Genomic DNA, 21,360 nt, shown 5'->3' on the forward strand with positions numbered 1-21,360 from the left:
CTCTGCAATGTTTTACATGTAAAAATTCTATTGTAGAGCTCTGTAATTAAAAATGAATGGAAGTCAATGGAAACATATGACTAGTTAAAATTAATTTGCTCTCAAAGTAAAAATAAAATTATGACGAGTAACACTGGGAACATTTTAAGCTAAAATGACTTGCCATGCTAGGATTCGTTTGTTGAGTTTGGTGATGACGGTGACGTCACAAACCCCGCCCACACAGACTCCTACCTGCTTTGTTGCAGGAAATGACAAACCTCGACATGCAGGTATCACTATTACTGTAAATACACTCTTTGTGGAGCGTAATTTAATATGTAAGTATGATATAAAGCACAAAATGAAGATTTTAGATTGATTAGGAGTGTAATTGTAACTGTATGAGCTGCAGAAATTGTTGGTTTCACTTTCATATGGAACCAAAACTCAGTCTAAGATGGTGCGTCAAGATTCTGTATATTTTAAGTGCAAAATGTGCAATTGTATTCAGTTGTTATGAAGTGTAAAGGTACAGCGTTTTATACACACTTTTATTAAAAAATTGTCCATGTTGCTAAATTTCTCAAATGACTCTTGTTTTGTGATTTTCACAATACACATTTCACAGCAGCTTTACGGAAAGTGCATGAGTCAATATTACAATTTAGAGTGATCTTTTATCAGAGGTAACTGTCTAAGTTATGTATTTCAGAAATGTACCTGTATATCAATATAAAAAATCACAGTTAGGTAAAAATGTATTAATTTAAACAATGTATTGTTTAAACAAGCTCATTGAAGCAATGAATACTTGTTAACAAATGATTATGACATTTAGAAAATATAGTATTGTTGCATGTTATTACTATTTATGTTATTAAGTTACTATATCTTTGAGCAAATAAGTGTAATAAGATGCTCATACACACAGAAAACCCCCAAAACAATCATTCAGTTTTTATCAGTGTAGCAATTTATGTAATGTGTGTGTTTTGGAGAAAACCAACTCCCATATAGAATAGTTTTAAACAACGGCAGATTAAAGTATTATCATATTAAAATAAATGTTGCGGTGTGGTAACATGATCTCATTAGTGTGTGTTAATGAAATAAAATAATTATAATCTCTCACAGGATGATGAAGGGACAGACGTCAGGAGTCAGAGAAGATGATCGACTGAAGACTGAAGAAATAACAGAATATCAACATGTCCAGCAGAGAAAGCAGAGGTCAGAGATTATGAATGATATTAATAGCTGAATGAACATCAGTCATATCAGTCATCTCTTTTAGGCTACGTCTACATTAAACTGGATAGATTTGAAAATTGAGTTTTTGTTTCAAACGTTCTCCGTCCACACTAGTGTTTTCAAGCGTTTTCCAAAAGTTTCTCATCCACACTGAAACATCGGAAAATGCTAAATTCACCTCACAGCACATGCTTAAACCCTCATAAAAGCTCACTGAGACGATACAGACGAGTATTACCTCTCCTGGACGCTATGGGGAAAACTCCTTTTTCTCTGTTTATTGAAGCCTTTTATTCAATAACGCAGTGCTACTGCACAGCCATAACAGTGCAGAGATCTGCACGCTCTTATTGGCTGAGTAGTGGAACTGAATGAACCTATAGCGATGCGGCGTACCTGCGCGAGCCAATTGGGGCACATCCTGCAGAGCACACCAGAAGGGGCGGGGCATCTGCATATGAGCAGCTGGTCTCGCCATAGGAATCAGGTTTAATTCGACTGAAGCGACGGACACCAAGTCGTGTAGCGCCATAGAATGGCTGTCTATGCAATACTCAGGGAATCTCAGGGAACCAAAGTTACGTCAGAAAACGAGGTGTTCCCTTTCGAAACGTTTACTCGTATTGTGACTGCTAGACACTATGGGCAACCAGTCCAATCACGCCATGCTATGTTTAAGTAGAACAACATTTTCCTGATGTGCAGAATGAGCCTCCTGAGAGGTAATAGTGGGTTAAGCTCACTCAGAGGTCAACTTTAACTAGACAGAGAGGATTCGTGCCTGCAGTGCAGGGACTTCCAAGTTGTAAAATCTGGTGAAGGTTGATGCGAGGACCAGCTTACAGCCACACAGATGTCACCAATAAAAGTTTTATACAATTTTGTCTGTGGATCTGAAGATTTTTTTTATTTTTTCTTTTACATAATGCATTTAAAAATCTAAATTCAGAATGTTTGATCTTTTGCAAGAAAATATTGTTGGTGAATAAAATCTTTTTATAGCAAATCACTTTTGGTCAGGAAAAAAAGTATTAGTGATTTATTCTACCTTAAGATGCTAAAACTATATCACCTGATCATCTTTGTTTCTGGCTTTCTTTGCAACAAATCATGTTGTGGTAAACATTGTTGCAAAGACCACAAACTCACATCAAAAGTCAAGAGACAAACTGCCCAACTAAAGAAAACGCTGATCACCATAATGGTGACCACATATTTTCAATAAAACATCAACATCTAAACCTCTGTTAATTTTCAATAAGAACTTACACTGAACAAAATTATAAACGCAATACTTTTTTTGCCCCCATTTTTCATGAGCTGACCTCAAAGATCTAAGACTTTTTCTATGTACACAAAAGGCCTATTTCTCTCAAATATTATTCACAAATCTGTCTAAATTTATGTTAGTGACCACTTCTCCTTTCCATCCACCTCACAGATGTGGCATATCAAGATGCTGATTAGACAGCATGATTATTGCACAGGTGTGCCTTAGGCTCTAAAATGTGCAGTTTTAGAGTGAAAAAGAGAAAGCAGAATCACAAGAACTACAACTGACTTCAGCCACAGCCTTAGATGAAATCAACTGAGGAGAAAATAAGACATTAAATCTGTGAAGATTATGACAAAACATAAAAGAAGAGTTAAGAGCCCAACTAATGGAAACACTAATCACTGTTATGTGAAACACGTTAGAGTTAAACCTCTGTTAATTCTCAATAAAACTTCTGTAGACGTCTGACAGAAATAAAGTCAGTCTGGTTAGTAATAAGTGAAGCTGGTAATGCTGTTTGTGGATTTGTTTAATCCTCCTCTGCTGAGATCTTCACAGATTTAATGTCTTCTTTTCTCTTCAGTTGATTTCATCTAAGACTGTGTCTGAAGTCAGTTGTAGTTCTTGTGTTTCTGCTCGTCTCTTTTTCTGTTCTCTTCTTTCCTTCAGTGATTCTGCTTGTTAACAGGCTTATTAAGGCTGAGATGACTCCATATTTAATATACACAGGTTTTGTGGCTCAGATAAGGTCCAGTTCTGGTTTATTTCTTTGCTCTTGGCTGACATGTGGCATTGCTATGGCCTGCTTGTGGCCCAGATCTGGCAAACAGGAGCGGTCCGCCCAAGGGCTGTCATTCCACGCTGAATGTGGGCCAGATCAGCATTCCACAAGTGCCAGATGTGGGCCGGACCTGGCTGAAACAATGTTGCTATCTGGGATGTAACATTTAATTGCTATCATATTATTTATTTTGTAAACAAAGCTTTCTGCTTCACTTCTGTCATAATATTCATGTAAAACAACATTCACATACAAAAAAATGTGTTTTGGTGGACCACCGCTGGTGCTACTCAGCCACCGCAGTGTCGCTTTACAACCGCGGTGTTGCGGTCAAGTTTCCCGGCACAGTCCTACCAAAATCGCACAGTGTGCAAACGGCTTAAAAAAAAATTCAAATTAATGTATTTTGTGGTTTTGTTGTTGTGTTATTAGTGTTATTAGTCAAACATAAGCTGTTTTGTTTCTGCAGCTGTTTTTCGGGGTTCTGCTCGCAGGAGAAGATGGAGCAAAGAGAGTCCACCCAACAGTAAGTCTATAGATGAATATTTGTGAACATGATAAACAACACACAACAAATGTGGACAGTTTTGCTCTTGCTAAAACACAGAAACTATAAGCAGCCCCTGTTGGTGAGTTATCTGTGATATTAGAATGTTTCAGTTCATAACATGTTGCTCATGTGTGTGTTTCAGTGAGTGATCTGAGGATTGTTCTGCTAGGGAAGAATGTGTCAGAAAACAGTCAAGTGGGAAACTTCTTATTAGGACGAGCAGCGTTTGACAGTGAAGCTCCTCCAGATGTTGTAGAGAGAGTCAGAGGAAGACTGAAAGACAGACGTGTGACCATCATCAACAGTCCTCAGCTGCTCCAGACACACATCTCAGATCATCAGATCACACAGAGAGTGAGAGAGTGTGTGTCTCTGTCTGATCCAGGACCTCATGCATTCATACTCGTACTGCAATATAAAGACTTTACTGAGGAGGACATGAGACTAGTCAAACGAGTGCTAGAAGAATTCAGTGAAGAGGCGTTTAAACGCTCCATTGTGCTCACGACTGATGAAGAGAAACTGAGAGCTAAAGGAGCATCTTTGAAAGCTAATGAATTCATTCAACAATTAACTGAAGAGTGTGGAGGAGGACATCTTCAACTTGATAGTGAAATAAAGAGACAGTTCTTGGGAATACTGCAACAATTAGAGAAGATACTCAGAGAAAACAATGAAGAATTTATCACATGTGAGCTGTATTATGATGCTGAAGAAACCCTGGTGGATGAAGATCTGAGCAGACTTTTTGCTTCACTCAGAACAGAGGAAGATTCGGATGGTGAGGACACTCAAATACAAAAAGAATGTTTTTTTTGTTTTTTTTGCAGTTAACTAGAATTTAAATTTTCCTACTTTTGAAAAAACTTTAATAAACTATGTATATTCTGATGCCAGGTTATTGAACGTCAGGGGCAGATAAAATATGCAGATTCAGCATGAGGATTTATAGTTAACAAAAAAAAAATATTCAACAGGACATTTCTATGCAATACTGATAGTAGTATATGGTGTGTGTAGGGGACATAAAACTCACCAGTGGTTTCAGAAGCACTCAGCCATCATTGCTGTCCCTATCAAGCCTAATCGTCTGCCTTTTCCACCCAAATGATCATGTGAAGAGTCAAAGATAGACACTGGACAAATACAACGATTCAGTCATGATGCATCGTGTATTGTTAATCATGGCATCATATAGGGATTTGTAGCATACTCTATAGTAGTTAATGATATCAAGTCACATAGTACATTTGAGTTAAAATATTAAACTAACAAGGTTGTGAGTATAAGACTTATTTGATTAATAATTTATTTTCATCAATAATTAAAACATTATTGCATAAACAGGAAATGTATGAACTGATTACAGACTTCCAGTTTACACTTGATTCAATGAAATCTTAAATAAACAATATCTAAATATGTTATGGTAACACATGTTCTTGTGTTTAAGGAGGTGTAGGTGCCACCAGACAACAGAAGCTGAACATCGTGCTGTGTGGAAGGGATGAAACACTGAAGAACTCTGTTTCAAAACTTATAAGAGAGAAGAAAGACGTGGAGCTTCATGGTCGTGTGATCAGTCTGGTGGAGCTTCCAGCTCTTATTCAGCTCTCAGAGGAGGAAGTGATGCGTCAGACCCTCCGCTGTGTGTCTCTCTGTGATCCTGGAGTTCATGTTTTCCTCCTCATTATTCCTGATGCTCCACTCAGTAATGAAGACAAAGCAGAAATGGAGGAGATCCAGAGGATCTTCAGCTCAAGAATCAACAAATATATCATGATCCTCATAATGCAGAATTCAGAGCATCAGACAGCAGAACTCGATGAAGAAACACAGTCTGTCATTGAGAGTTTTGGAGGACGACATCATTTCTTTGGTCCCACCACACAAGTGTCCACGTTGATGGAGAACATTGAGCAGATGCTGGAAGAAAACAGAGGAGAGTTTTTCTCCACAGAGTCATTTCAGGAGGCACAGATGAAAAAACTGATGAAATATGAAGAGATGAAAAAGAAGACACATTTACAGTCACAAGGTAATGACCAGAAAATCAGTTTAAGTTGTAATCAGTGGAGCTAGAAAAAAACAAAAAAACTTTAAAGGACAAGTTCGGTATTTTACACTTAAAGCCCTGTTTACAGATCGTTTCTGATGAAATAGAACTGTTAAGATTAAAATTTGGACAAATGCTGCTGTCCCGAGAATTTTAGGTTTCTTTCGCGTTCCCCAAAACCTCTAGAATGGGTGTATAGGTGCACTCGAACAATCCTTCATAAAACGCATTAAACTTTCGTTTACAAAGACGTGAAACTCACCGAGTGGTCAGGGGTGTTCACTGATATGCTCACACAAAAATCGCTGCAAAAGATGCTTTCCAACAGGTGTTTTACCATTCGTTGTAAAACTGTGGACCTATTTTTCCCAACGTCTCACACCCGTAGATTCTTCCGTTGAGAGCTTGAATAATAAACACTCCAGCCCAGTTGGTGGCGATAATGCACCTTTGCCAATTGCAAGCAAACCACTGGCATTTCATTGAATACACAGAAGAAGCAGAAGAAGAAGCGGCGGAGTAATACCGTACCTCACACAGCTCTTTCAATACAAGTCAATGGAGTTGGACAAAAACTACGATAAAACCTGTTGTAAAGCATCTTTTGCAGCGATTTTTGTGTGAGCATATCAGTGAACAACCCTGACCACTCGGTGAGTTTCACGTCTTTGTAAACGAAAGTTTAATGCGTATTAGGAAAGAGTGTTCGAGTGCACCTATACACCCATTCTGGAGGTTTTGGGGAACGCGAAAGAAACCTAAAATTCTCGGGACAGCAGCATCTGTCCAAATTTTAATTTTAACCGTTCTATTTCATCAGAAACGATCTGTAAACAGGGCTTTAAGTGTAAAATACCGAACTTGTCCTTTAAATTCTAAATCCGTGTATCATTCGTTCAGTCGTTTTTTTTTTTTTTTAATATTGAAAGTAGAAAAATGAGAAAACGATTCCTTTTTCGTTATTTAAGTGTTTCCAAAAAACGAAAAACAAGTATTCAGCTTGATTTTTCATTTTTCGTTCTGAGGTAGAAAAATTAATAAACAGCTTGAATATTCGATTTCTATTGTTTCTATTGTTTTAATGGTTACATGCTATCTGGGATAGTCCAGGGGTCAGAAAATAAAAGGTCTGAAAGGCGTAGTGAATAACTTTTAAGAGAAAACTCCTAGCTAAAATCTTTTAGTGCGATTTAGGAGTACTCCTAGTGGTAAGATAAAATGCTTTGTGAATACGGCCCTTGAACTGGACCGTAGCCAAAAAATCTGTGTATATTAAATATGGAGTAATTTCAGCCACAGCCTCAGATGAAATCAACTGAAGAGAAAAGAAGACATTAAAGTGTTGAGTTCATGGGTGGAATAAACATATGGCAGGACGTCTACTCTTTGGCACCTGGATTTCCCACCTCTGTGTCTAATGTAGTCAACTGATTGGGATCCTAATAAAACGCCCCTACTGCTGCCACCTTCCAGTGCCTAGACAAAAGCCTCCATATCGTCTGCATCTGCGGAAAGACAGGGCTTAGGCCAGGAAAGTCACTGCTGTTCCACAGTACCACTGGGAACACCGGCTTTTGACAAGTAGGCTAATTTCTTTACGAATGTGCTGGTGTTTTGTTGCCGAAAATGTGTTCAGTCCCCTATCTTCTTGATAGAGCAAGCTAGTAGGAGAACTACTGCACAGCAAAATCCCCAGTGTTAAATTAACACTGCTCAGAGTTTATATGAGTCCACACTCAGATGTGTTATAAGTAATAACAATGAAGCAGTGTTAAAGTTAATGGGATAATTAAGTGATTAATTGAGTGATGATTGAGCATTTTTGAAGACACCTGATGTTAACAAGCAGAATCACTGAAGGAGAAAACCATAATTTTATGTTACCATTATGGTGATCAGTGTTTGCTTTAGTTGGGCTGTTGACCCTAAAATCATTAACTTTAGATTTTGTTTGGCTGTTGTACTTCAGTTATAACAACCAGATGAACAAAGCGAAAAAGTGATTTGATGGTGCTGGTTGTGTTTTAATATAATAATTATTTCACAATCATTTGACTTGAATCACTGAACTCATATAGAGCCCAATTTCTGAATTAGATATACTGTATTAATTATAGCAGCACTGTCCTTGAAAATCATAATATTTTAAACTTTTACAATGTAATCCAAATAATCTCCTAAAAGTTGTTCACATAGATTTTTTATTTTATTTTTTTTAGACACAGACATCAATAATCAGCCTGTGAATCTCAACAATGGTGACAATAATAAAGCATGTTGCAGTGCATTCTGGGTACCACCAATCAAAACTCATTCATGGCTCCCATCATGCATTGCTGCATGAATAAATAATGAGCTTATGTTCAGAGTTGATCTGTTTGTCACCATTGTTGAGATTCATACGCTAATTCTTGATGTCTGTGTGTGCCTGAAAAGAACACTTTTTAAGATCATTTGGTTTTCATTGAAAAGGCTAAAAATGGCATGCTTGACAAGGATAGTGCTGCTATAATCCATTAGGTAAACTTAACTCAGAAATTATACTCTCAATGAGTTTAGTGATTCAGGCCAACTAATGATTATGTTAAAACACAACCAACACCATCAGATCACATTTGCTCTTTGTTTATCTGGCTGTTATAACCGTATTACAGCAGCCAAACAAAATCTAAAGTTAAAAAAGTAAGGGTCAAGAGTCCAACTAAACTAAACACCCATCACCATAATGGTGACCATTTTAAAAATTAATTTTCTCCTTCAGTGATTCTGCTTATTAACATCATATGTCTTCAATAATGCTCAATCATCACTCAATTAATCAATTAATCACTTAATTATCTCATTAACTTTAACACTGCTTCAGTGTTAATTAAAACACTCTGAGTGTGGACTCATATAAACTCTGAGCAGTGTTAATTTAACACTGGGGATTTTGCTGTGTGTACAGGCTGGTGAATCAGAGGTAGGGCTAGGGCTGTGCGATATATATCGTGAGATTGTTATGCGCATCTCGTCAGTAAAGCCGGTTCCTTGATTAGTCGTAAATCGCCATCACCTGCTTTCAGATGGAGCGGCATTTACTACAAAGAGCCGTAGTTAACTGACAAGCTGAGCCATATCGCATTAATATCGCGGACGTATCGCCAGCGATATTTAATGCGATATGGCTCAGCTTGTCAGTTAACTACGGCTCTTTGTACACAGCAAACACTCCTGTGTTAAATTAACACTCCTGGGCATGTATGAGTCCACACTCAAGAGTGTTTAAGTTAATGAGATAATTAAGTGATTAATTTAGTGATGATTGAACATTATTGAAGACACCTGATGTTAACAAGCAGAATCACTGAAGGAGAAAATCTCAAATTGTAAGCCACCGTTATGACGATCAATGGTTGCTTTAGTTGGACTCTTGACCCATATATTATTAACTTTAGATTTTGTTTGGCTGTTGTATCTGGCTTATAATCGCCAGTTGAACAAAGAAAAAAGTGATCTGATGGTGTTGGTTATATTGTGACAATCATCATTTGAACTTGATCACTGAACTCATTAAGATCCTTCTTTCTGATTTCGATTTATGTTGTTGGTTACAGCATAACTGTGAATCTGCATAAATGCCCAGAATTTTTTATATAATATAAAGGATTTCTTAAAAGTTGTTTAAAAAAAAAATCGTTCTTTTAGGCACACACAGACGTCAAGATTCAGCCTATGCATCTCAAAAATGGTGAGGAGCAGAATATTCAATTAGGAAAAGTAAATTACATAGACAATTCAGATCATAATTTATTCATACCGCAATGCATGATGGGAGCCATTAATGAGTTGTGATTGGTGGCAGCCACTGCAACATGCTTTATTATTGTCACCATTGTTGAGATTCACAGGCTGATTATTGATGTCTGTGTTTTAAATGAATTTATCTGAATATCTTTTGATCAGAACAATGTTTATTAAATATTTTGAATTAAAGTACTGATAATCATAGCTGAAGAATCACAAAACTGCTGCTAACAAGTTAAATTAAACTATCTCAATCAGATTCCTTTTTCAGATCACAGCATGATTATGTCAAAACATAACCAACACTATAAGATAACATTTTACTTTGTTCATTTAACTGTTATAAATCAATAACAGCAGACAAACAACAGTAAATATTAAAGTAAGCATATAATGGTCTAGAGCCCAACTAAAGCAAACACCCATCACCTTAATGGTAACTTACAATTTGTGATTTTCTCCTTCAGTGATTCTGCTTGTTAACATCAGGTGTCTTCAATAATGCTCAAGCATCACTAAATTAATCACTTAATTATCTCATCAGCCCTAAATGCCGCTCCATCTGAAAGCAGGTGATGGTGATTTACTACTAATCAAGGAACCGGCTTTACTGACGAGATGCGCATAACAATATCGCGATTTAAATCGCCCAGCCCTAGTCCACACTCAAGAGTGTTTAAGTTAATGATATAATTAAGTGATTAATTTAGTGATGATTGAACATTATTGAAGACATCTGATGTTAACAAGCAGAATCACTGAAGGAGAAAATCTCAAATTGTAAGTTACCGTTATGACGATCAATGGTTGCTTTAGTTGGACTCTTGACCCATATATTATTAACTTTAGATTTTGTTTGTCTGTTGTATCTGAATTATAATCACCAGTTGAACAAAGAAAAAAGTGATCTGATGGTGTTGGTTATATTATGACAATCATCATTTGAACTTGATCACTGAACTCATTAAAATCCTTCTTTCTGACTTCGATTTATGTTGTTGGTTAAAGCATAATTGTGAATCTGCATAAATGCCCAGAATTTTTGATATAATATAAAGGATTTCTTAAAAGTTGTTTAAAAAAAATCATTCTTTTAGGCACACACAGATGTCAAGATTCAGTCTATGCATCTCAACAATGGTGAGGAGCAGAATATTCAATTAGGAAAAGTAAATTACATAGACAATTCAGATCATAATTTATTCATACCGCAATGCATGATGGGAGCATTAATGAGTTGTGATTGGTGGCAGCCACTGCAACATGCTTTATTATTGTCACCATTGTTGAGATTCACAGGCTGATTATTGATGTCTGTGTTTTAAATGAATATATCTGAACGTCTTTTTGATCAGAACAATGTTTATTAAATATTTTGAATTATAAGTAAAATGCTGATAATCATAGGCTGAAGAATCACTAAACTGCTGCTAACAAGTTAAACCAAACTATCTCAATAAGTTTCCTTTTTCAGATCACAGCATGATTATGTCAAAACATAACTAACACTATAAGATAACATTTTACTTTGTTCATTTAACTGTTATAAATCAATAACTGCAGACAAACAACAGTAAATATTAACGTAAACATATAATGGTCTAGAGTCCAACTAAAGCAAACACCCATCACCTTAATGGTAACTTACAATCTGTGATTTTCTTCTTCAGTGATTCTGCTTGTTAACATCAGGTGTCTTCAATAATGATCAATCATCACTAAATTAATCACTTAATTATCTCCTCAGCACTAAATGCCGCTCCATCTGAAAGCAGGTGATGGTGATTTACTACTAATCAAGGAACCGGCTTTACTGACGAGATGCGCATAACAATCTCACGATATATATCGCACAGCCCTAATCAGAGGTAGCTGAAGGTTGCTGTAGGCTGGTGAATCAGAGGTAGCTGAAAGTTGCAAGGCTGTCAGGGCCGTAAGGACAGACGAAAACTTACAGGCCTTAGAGGGGAGACGAGGATCCCCCTTCCATGAAGTAGCTCGCGACAGACCGCTTCACTGGAGGGATAGCTTCATAACCCTTAGCTGCACCTCCATCAAGGGTAGTGAGGGAGGAGGAACTACCAAAGCAGATTTCTGGCAGAGGAAGGTGCTGTCCACGACCTAGTAAGCTCCTCATGCACTTCAGGGAAGAAAGGTACTGGGGCGGCGGTACCAGCCCGGCCCGCCCCGAGAAACCAATCATTCAACCAGTGGCCCTCTTCAGCATAGCTTACATCTCAGGATCCGTCTCGGGCAACGTTGCTCTCCTAGAGGGAAGCAAAGGAGCTGAGTCGTCATCTCCAGAGCACAGCTCTCCCTCCGATGCTGCGATGGACATCCTGTCCTCTGGTGGGGCCCCGAATGAAACGACCAGTCGGTCCACTACAGAGGGACCAGCACATTCCTCTGGGAGCTCCACCGGCTGCTGTGTAAGAGAGGAGGGAGGAATCCACGGGGCTTTGCCGGGCGGATTTCCCCTCACCGTAATCCTCTGATCACCCAAACCTTGCGGCGTTCCATGCTTCCCCTGGGAAGTTGACCCAGAGGGCGCTCTAGAGCTGGGGATAGGCGTGGGGACTGCACCTTCACGTTTAATGAAGGCAAGTCTCAATCTTAACACCGAGATGATCATGTTCCCACAGTGAGAACATGAATCATCCACGAGACCTGCTTCAGCGTGCTGTAAGCCCAAACACGTGATGCATCTATTGTGATCATCAGAGGAGGACAGAGCCCTACCGCACCCAGAAACGCATGGATGGAATGGCATCTTTAAAAAGACGCAAACACACCCGTGTTGCTCTTTTAGAAATGGGGCCCGTCAACAGTGCCGAAGCACACAGGGGAACAACCGTGGAAACACTTTTCAGTGAAGCACTTCGCTTCAACACAGTCCTGAATTGTCACCTAGTCTCTCCCCTGTGAAGGCCCCCCTCCCTTTACCTCTCTACAGATAATAATTCCGGTTTGCGTGGCTACGCGGAAGTGATAAGAATTCTGTATTATAAATTTTAAGGCCAGACAAATAATTTGTTGAGGGTTGGTTTGTAGGGGAGGACTTAACGCCTGCGCAAATATATTCAAACGTGCATACCTATAGACTGAACACGTAGTATGCATGTACACGCCATCAGTGTTCTCACGGGTTTGCGTTTTTGAAGTTTGCGCAAAAAAGAACTTTAGAGTTTTCTGTTAAAACGGTGTTGTGTTAGCGGCCCCTAAATTAATAACTAATGATCGTTGCGAGGGAAGTGAATCAATCAAAACTAACTTTAGCTGGACAATAAATTTATTCTAGAGCTGCTATAAAGCCAAAACAATCTCTGTTACTTTAATTTCCTATCATCAATGTAAAGCCACTTTGGAACAATCTACATTGTTAAAAGCGCTATATAAATGAAGATGACTTGACTTGATTTGACTTGACTACAACAACCCTTCAACAAAACACTCTATGAAAATGCTGTGAAAACAGCAGTTGAGAGCTTCCGTAGCTCGCGATCACCGCTGCACTTGCTGTAAACACCAACACTGGGAGAGTCTTCCAGAAGAACACTGACACGCTCGTTGTAAAGCAACACTCTTCAGAGACATCAGTAATTCGATTGGCTCCGAAGCGAAAGACAACTGGTGCATGCATCCACTTCCATATTTATACCCACGTTGCGGGACGGGGCGTGTGATGCAATTCACACAAGCCAATGTCCATTGGCTCATTTGTAAAATACTCGAGGATGACAGGCTCCCTGACGTGATCCCAATCAGTTGACACGTCAACTACGTTGAACGTGCCCAACTGAAAGGGAACTGTTTGTTGTGATCAGAAAAATGTGATCAGATGATGTCAGCTTCTTGATGATGATGATGATAATGAGATTAATACGCTGATTCTTGAGGTTTTTCTCGATGAAGAGAGTTAAAACTTCTTTTAAAAAAGGGTCTTTATTATCAGCAAGTAGCCATCATACTTTATCACATTTTCTCTTGCTATAACAAACACTTACAGTAGCCAGAAAAAAACTAACATCAAATAGTAAAGGCCAAAGAGCCCAACTAAAGCAAACACTGACCTCCACAATGGTGACCAAACCAAACTATTACTTTAAAACAAACTTCGACTTCTAAACCTCTTTTAAGAGGTCCAGTCCTGTGCAGAGTTGTATAGTCCAGGGGTCAGAAAGTAGAAGTCCTGCCATAGTTTATTCCACCCATGAACTCAGTCAGCTGATTTCACTAATTAGTTCTCTCTCCTGTCTGAATTAGCAAATCCAGGTGATTGGAACAAAATACTGAGGAGGACTTTTACTTTCTGAACCTGGACTTTACACCTCTGCATAGCAATGCCACATGTCAGCCAAGAGCAAAGAAATAAACCAGAACTGGACCTTATCTGAGCCACAAAATCTGTGTATTAAATATGGAGTCATCTCAGCCTTAATAAGCCTGTTAACAAGCAGAATCACTGAAGGAAAGAAGAGAACAAAAGAGACGAGCAGAAACACAAGAACTACAACTGACTTCAGCCACAGTCTTAGATGAAATCAACTGAAGATAAAAAACATTAAATCTGTGAAGATCTCAGCAGAGGAGGATTAAACAACTCCACAAACAGCATTACCAGCTTCACTTATTACTAACCAGACTGACTTTATTTCTGTCAGACGTCTACACAAGTTTTTATTGAGAATTAACAGAGGTTTAACTCTAATGTGTTTCATTTAAAATCACCATAACAGTGATTAGTGCTTCCACTAGTTGGGCTCTTAACTCTGATTATATCTTTTGTCTTTTCTGGCAGTTGTGACATTGTGTTTGTTAAACACATTTGCAGCAGCAAAGAAAGCTAGTAGAGGTGGGCGGATCGATCATAAAATATCGATACTTCGATAATGACGTGGTATCGAAAAGGATCAATCCTCACATAAAAATATCGATCCAAATGTGTGGTTTTTTTTACCAGTAATTTTTATTAATTTAGCACGCAATTCAGTGCGTAAAATAAGCTTCTAAGTGGAAAAATAAGCGAATGTTAGCGGATAATTGTGTAGGATAGAACTTTTTCTCCTAGTCATCTGGAAACAAGACGAAACCAATCAATCAAAGAGAGCGTTTGATGCTGGTGCTTCACTGAGCTCACAGGCACGTTTGGGAAACGAAGCCTTGCTTAGATGACAGAGAAACAATCGGGAGTTATTTTGCAATAAACAAAGCAAAAGTGTATATAACGGTTCAAAATGTTGAGGACAATAAGATTTTTTTTAATGAAATTAATATTTTTATTCAACAAGGATCGATGCATTAAATTGATCAAAAGTGACAGTCAAGGGTTTTTCACTGTTAAAAAAAATCTACATCATATAAATGCTGTTCTTTCAACTTGGTTCATCAAATAATTCTGCATCATGGTTTCCACAAAAAAATATGAAACTGTTTTCAACATTGATAATAATAAATGTTTTCTGAGCTGTAAATCAGCATATTAAAATTAATTATCATCATAACTGGAGTAATGATGCCGAAAATTACGCTTTGATCAATTGAATAAATTACAGTTTAGTATGACATAGAAAACAGATAGCCTATGTTAAATTGTAATTAGGGATGGGCGATATATCGCACAAGATTGTTATGCGCATCTCATCAGTAAAGCCGGTTCCCTTGATTAGTAGTAAATCGCCATCACCTGCTTTCAGATGGAGCGGTGTTAAATTAACACTCCTGGGGCTGGGAGTGTATATGAGTCCACACTCAAGAGTGTTAAAGTTAATGAGATAATTAAGTGATTATTAAGTGACTATTGAGCATTATTGAAAATACCTGATGTTAACAAGCAGAATCACTGAAGGAGAAAATCACAAATTGTAAGTTACCATTAAGGTGATGGGTGTTTGCTTTAGTTGGGCTCTAGACCATTATATGTTTACTTTAATATTTACTGTTGTTTGTCTGCTGTTATTGATTTCTAACAGTTAAATGAACAAAGTAAAACGTTATCTTATAGTGTTGGTTATGTTTTGACATAATCATGCTGTGATTTGAAAAAGGAAACTTATTGAGATAGTTTGGTTTAATTTGTTAGCAGCAGTTTTGTGATTCTTCAGCCTATGATTATCAGTACTTTCCTTATAATTCAAAATATTTAATAAACATTGTTCTGATCAATAGATGTTCAGATTACTTCATTTAAAACACAGACATTAATAATCAGCCTGTGAATCTCAACAATGGTGACAATAATAAAGCATGTTGCAGTGGCTGCCACCAATCACAACTCATTAATGGCTCCCATCATGCATTGCGGTATGAATAAATTATGATCTGAATTGTCTATGTAATTTACTTTTCCTAATTGAATATTCTGCTCATCACCATTGTTGAGATGCATAGACTGAATCTTGACGTCTGTGTGTGCCTAAAAGAAATATATATTTTTTTTTTAAACAACTTTTAAGAAATCCTTTGTATTACAAAAAAAATTCTGGGCATTTATGCAGATTCACAGTTATGCTTTAAACAACAACATAAATCGAAGTCAGAAAGAAGGATCTTAATGAGTTCAGTGATCAAGTTCAAATGATGAATGTTATAATATAACCAACATCATCAGACATAGTTTTTCTTTGTTCAACTGGCAGTTACAATTCAGATATAACAACCAAACAAAATCTAAAGTACACATATAATGGTCTAGAGCCCAACTAAAGCAAACACCCATCACCACAATGGTAACTTACAATTTGTGATTTTCTCCTTCAGTGATTCTGCTTGTTAACATCAGGTGTCTTCAATAATGTTCAATCATCACTAAATTAATCACTTCATTATCTCATTAACTTAAACACTCTTGAGTGTGGACTCATACACTCCCAGGAGTGTTAAATTAACACTGGAGTTTTTGCTGTGTACAAAGAGCCGTAGTTAACTGACAAGCTGAGCCATATCGCATTAATTATTGCTGCCGATACGTCCGCGATATTAATGCGATATGGCTCAGCTTGTCAGTTAACTACGGCTCTTTGTAGTAAATGCCGCTCCATCTGAAAGCAGGTGATGGCGATTTACTACTAATCAAGGAACCGGCTTTACTGACGAGATGCGCATAACAATATCGTGCGATATATCGCCCATCCCTAATTGTAATATTACAGTTTTTACTGTATTTTTGATCAAATAAATGCAGAAGAGAATTAAAAATCTTACAGACCCCAAAATTTTGAACAGTAGGCTAGTGTACAATAGTACTTTTACAATAATTAGGGTAGTTTTGTAAAAGTCACTGACTAATAATTACAGGCGAGTTGAGAGCACAAATCACAAAATATTTAGTAGTAATGAAAACGTTTTCAGATTTAGCATATTAATGATGCATTCACCTCATAAATCATGACATACTGCTCTAGCACAGGAAAGTGCATGCAAGTTCAAGTGCATGCTTTTAAAATTAAAAAGTATTGGTATCGGTATCGATATCGGCGATACTGGCCCTGTATTTACTTGGTATCGGATCGATACCAAAAATTTGGAGTATCGCCCACCTCTAAAAGCTAGAGTGAAACGAGATCAGGTGATGTTGGTTACCTGTTAATGGTTTTATAATCATCATGAAGTATCATGCTCCACTGATGCTTTTCAAATCTAACAATTGTGTTCCATTAATATTTTCACATCACAAATCCTGAGTTATTGCAGTATGAGATACAGCAGTACTATAATAATCAGTTGGAAGAATTTTATAAACTTGAGCACTAAACATTGATCTACTATGACAAACATCAATAATCAGCGTATTAATCTCAACAATGGTGACAATCAAAAGTACCTTGCTGCAATGCATGCTGGGTACCAGCATAATACAAAACTCCCAACATGCATTGCAACATGAATAAATTATGCAGCTGAATTGTCCTATTATTTTGTTTAATTTTAAATATTTGCTTTTATTTTTTGCTGTTGTTTTTGTAGTGACATTTAGTAGCTTTTTTGTAATGTTCAGAGTTGATCAGTTTATCTGAATATTTTTGATTGTCACCATTGTTGAGATTCATACGCTGATTGTTGATAAGTGTGTGTGTCACGCTATAGGTAAAACATTTTGTTCTCATGTTTGTTAAATATTTTAACTGATTGATGTCATGCTGCAGTAACACAGGGATTATGATATTGATATATTGATTGAACAAAACAATTTTATTATACAAATTACATCAGTGATTCAGGCAATAGCATTATGATTACAAAGCCATCAACAGGTAACCAACATCACCTGCCCTGATTAAATTTAGCTTTCTTTGCTGCTGCAAATGTGTTTAACAAACACACTGTCACAGCAGCCATCAAAGACAAGCAACATAATAAGAGTTAAGAGCCCAACTAATGGAAATGCTAATCACTGTTATGGTAACTTCAAATTAAACACATCTCAATAAGGAGTTCTGACAGAAATAAAGTCAGTCTGGTTAGTAATAAGTGAAGCTGGTAATGCTGTTTGTGGAGTTGTTTAATCCTCCTCTGCTGAGATCTTCACAGATTTAATGTCTTCTTTTCTCTTCAGTGGATTTCATCTAAGACTGTGTCTGAAGTCAGTTGTAGTTCTTGTGTTTCTGCTCGTCTCTTTTTCTGTTCTCTCCAGAGGTGTAAAGTCCAGGTTCAGAAAGTAAAAGTCCTGCTCAGAATTTTGTTCCAATCACCTGGATTTGCTAATTAGCAGTTTTTCAGCCAGGAGATAGAAATCAGCTGACAGAGTTCATGGGTGGAATAAACATATGGCAGGACTTCTACTTTCTGACCCCTGGACTATACAAGTCTGTTTACTACTAATCAAGGAACCGGCTTTACTAACGAGATGCGCATAACAATATCGCGATTTAAATCGCCCAGCCCTATATTTTACCCATTCTAGGAAGCTTTTTTTTTTAAGACTGAAGCCTATTCCTTCCCAGTCAACACTTTGATGGCATCCTGCTCCCAAATTTGATTTTATTCTGATATGGTATGTATATGTTACTGTAACTGTATTTTATTAGTGCAGTAAAGTACATTTTGTAGTAAAATAAGTGATTGTGTGATCTGTTTTCTTTTTTTTATACAGTGTCAAAAATACAAAGAATCCCCATCATCATCAAGGACATTCCTGTCTCTAGTCTCTCATCCAGACGGATTGTTCTTCTGGGTAGTGTTGGTGTTGGGAAGAGTGCAGCTGGAAACACAATACTGGGACAGAAAGAGTTCAGATCTGAGAAGAGAATTAGAGCAGTAACCAGTGAATGTTCAGTGAAACACGCCACAGTTTCAGGCAGATCTGTGTCTGTAGTTGATACTCCTCCATTCTTTGACTCACAGATGACACATAAAGAGTTAGCTAAGGAGATAGCAAGAAGTGTTTATTTATCCAGTCCTGGACCGCACACTTTTCTCATTGTGTTTCCTGTGAATAACAGATTCACTGATCAGGAGCTGCAGATTATTCAGTTCATTGCGATGTTGTTTGGTGAAGAAGTGTTAAAATACTCCATCATTCTCTTCACTCATGGAGATCAGATGGAAGAAATGCCTATTGAGAAACTAATTGAGGAGAACTGTAGATTAAGATGTCTAGTTGATCAGTGTGGAGGCAGATTTCATGTCTTCAACAATAGAGATGAGAATAACAGAGATCAGGTGGATGATCTACTGCAGAAGATTGACACAATGGTAGAGAGAAAAGGAAGAGGACACTACAGTAATTGGATGATTGAAGATGCTAAGAGATTCAGACAAGAGGAAGAAGAGCAGAGACAGAGAGAGGAAAAAGATAGAAAACAACAAAATAAGGAATGTGTCTGTAGTTGAACCCTGAGCAGTTAATGATAGAGATAGCAAGAAGTGTGTATTTATCCTTTATTTTTCCTCAATGTCTTCAGAATTAATGCTCATGGAGACCATAGAACAGATCAAGGCACACAATTAAGACAATAGAGATGAGAGATGAGAGATGAGAGATGAGATGGGGGGGGGGGGGGGGGGTGAGATAATAAAGTGATTAATTAAGTGAAGATTGAGCATTAGTGATGAACGTGCTGTTAACAACCCAGCGGGCACCTTGACGTCAATTTGACATCAACAAATAGTCAAGATTTTGACCACCATGTATGACATGCATGAATATGCATATTTTCATTAAATTTTGTAATTATTTCCTTGTGGTTGTAAAGATGCCTAACAAAGGTATCAATCTGACATGTTTTTCTGGTCCCTACATCTCAGGTCAATATCATTGACATTAAATCGATGTTGATTTGATGTCAGGAAACAACGTCAAATTGATGTCAAAACAATGTCTGAAATGTCTGAAAAAAGTATATTTATTACTCATTGTAAATCAATGTGACAACATCTAAAAGACCTAGCCTGAATGATCTTGAAAGTTGTAGACCTAGGTCTATGTATTTTGCATGTGTGTTTTTATTTATTTAAATCCTAGCATATTTACATTTAGTTCACGTTTAAAATGACAGCAGACACTATAATTGCATATACTGTAAAAGGTCAATTTAATCTGATCAGAGTTGTATAGTCCAGGGGTCAGAAAGTAGAAGTCCTTCCATATGTTTATTCCACCCATAAACTCAGTCAGCTGATTTCACTAATTAGTTCTCTCTCCTGTCTGAATTAGCAAATCCAGGTGATTGGAACAAAATACTGAGGAGGACTTTTACTTTCTGAACCTGGACTTTACACCTCTGCATAGCAATGCCACATGTCAGCCAAGAGCAAAGAAATAAACCAGAACTGGACCTTATCTGAGCCACAAAATCTGTGTATTAAATATGGAGTCATCTCAGCCTTAATGAGCCTGTTAACAAGCAGAATCACTGAAGGAAAGAAGAGAACAAAAGAAACGAGCAGAAGCACAATAACTACAACTGACTTCAGCCACAGTCTTAGATGAAATCAACTGAAGATAAAAAACATTAAATCTGTGAAGATCTCAGCAGAGGAGGATTAAACAACTCCACAAACAGCATTACCAGCTTCACTTATTACTAACCAGACTGACAAGAAAGCTAGAGTGAAATGAGATCAGGTGATGATGGTTACCTGTTAATGGGTTTATAATCATCATGAAGTATCGTGCTCCACTGATGCTTTTCAAATCTAACAATTGTGTTCCATTAATATTTTCACATCACAAATCCTGAGTTATTGCAGTATGAGATACAGAAGTAATATAAGAATCAGTTGGAAGAATTTTATAAACTTGAGCACTAAACATTGATCTACTATGACAAACATCAATAATCAGCGTATTAATCTCAACAATGGTGACAATCAAAAGTACCTTGCTGCAATGCATGCTGGGTACCAGCATAATACAAAACTCCCAACATGCATTGCAACATGAATAAATTATGCAGCTGAATTGTCCTATTATTTTGTTTAATTTTAAATATTTGCTTTTATTGTTTGCTGTTGTTTTTGTAGTGACATTTAGTAGCTTTTTTGTAATGTTCAGAGTTGATCAGTTTATCTGAATATTTTTGATTGTCACCATTGTTGAGATTCATACGCTGATTGTTGATAAGTGTGTGTGTCACACTATAAGTAATACATCTTGTTCTCATGTTTGTTAACTATTTTAACTGATAGGTATAATACAGCTTGATGTCATGCTGCAGTAACACAGGGATTATGATATTGAT

The 21,360-nt window shown here is 37.2% G+C and overlaps 1 protein-coding gene across 2 annotated transcripts; it reads left to right on the forward strand.

Moving 5' to 3' along the window:
- Window positions 1–216: 216 nt before the first annotated feature.
- LOC311087162 (GTPase IMAP family member 8-like) lies at window positions 217–19,631 on the forward strand. 2 transcript variants are annotated; one of them, XM_084120432.1, is made up of 6 exons: window positions 217–320; window positions 1,117–1,212; window positions 3,760–3,816; window positions 3,983–4,621; window positions 5,294–5,878; window positions 18,771–19,631. In XM_084120432.1, exons 2-6 carry the CDS (start codon window positions 1,191–1,193, stop codon window positions 19,508–19,510), a joined length of 2,043 nt encoding a protein of 680 aa, XP_083976558.1. In that variant the 5' UTR covers window positions 217–320; window positions 1,117–1,190; the 3' UTR covers window positions 19,511–19,631. The 2 variants fall into 2 exon arrangements, with proteins under 2 accessions (XP_083976558.1, XP_083976557.1); XM_084120431.1 differs by lacking the exon at window positions 217–320 and having other exon boundaries at window positions 1,097–1,212.
- Window positions 19,632–21,360: the final 1,729 nt, after the last annotated feature.

The sequence above is a fragment of the Abramis brama genome, assembly GCF_963993115.1.
Source record: "Abramis brama genome assembly, chromosome: 1".
Classification (NCBI taxonomy): domain Eukaryota; kingdom Metazoa; phylum Chordata; class Actinopteri; order Cypriniformes; family Leuciscidae; genus Abramis; species Abramis brama.

What these genes read in the sequence shown, in the direction of transcription:
- LOC311087162 (XM_084120432.1), top strand. Translation starts at nt 1,191, where the DNA reads ATGTCCAGCAGAGAAAGCAGAG. An exon ending in AACAGAGGAAGATTCGGATG is followed by an intron (nt 4,622 to 5,293) that starts GTGAGGACACTC and finishes CTTGTGTTTAAG; the next exon opens with GAGGTGTAGGTGCCACCAGA. An exon ending in GACACATTTACAGTCACAAG is followed by an intron (nt 5,879 to 18,770) that starts GTAATGACCAGA and finishes TTTTTTATACAG; the next exon opens with TGTCAAAAATACAAAGAATC.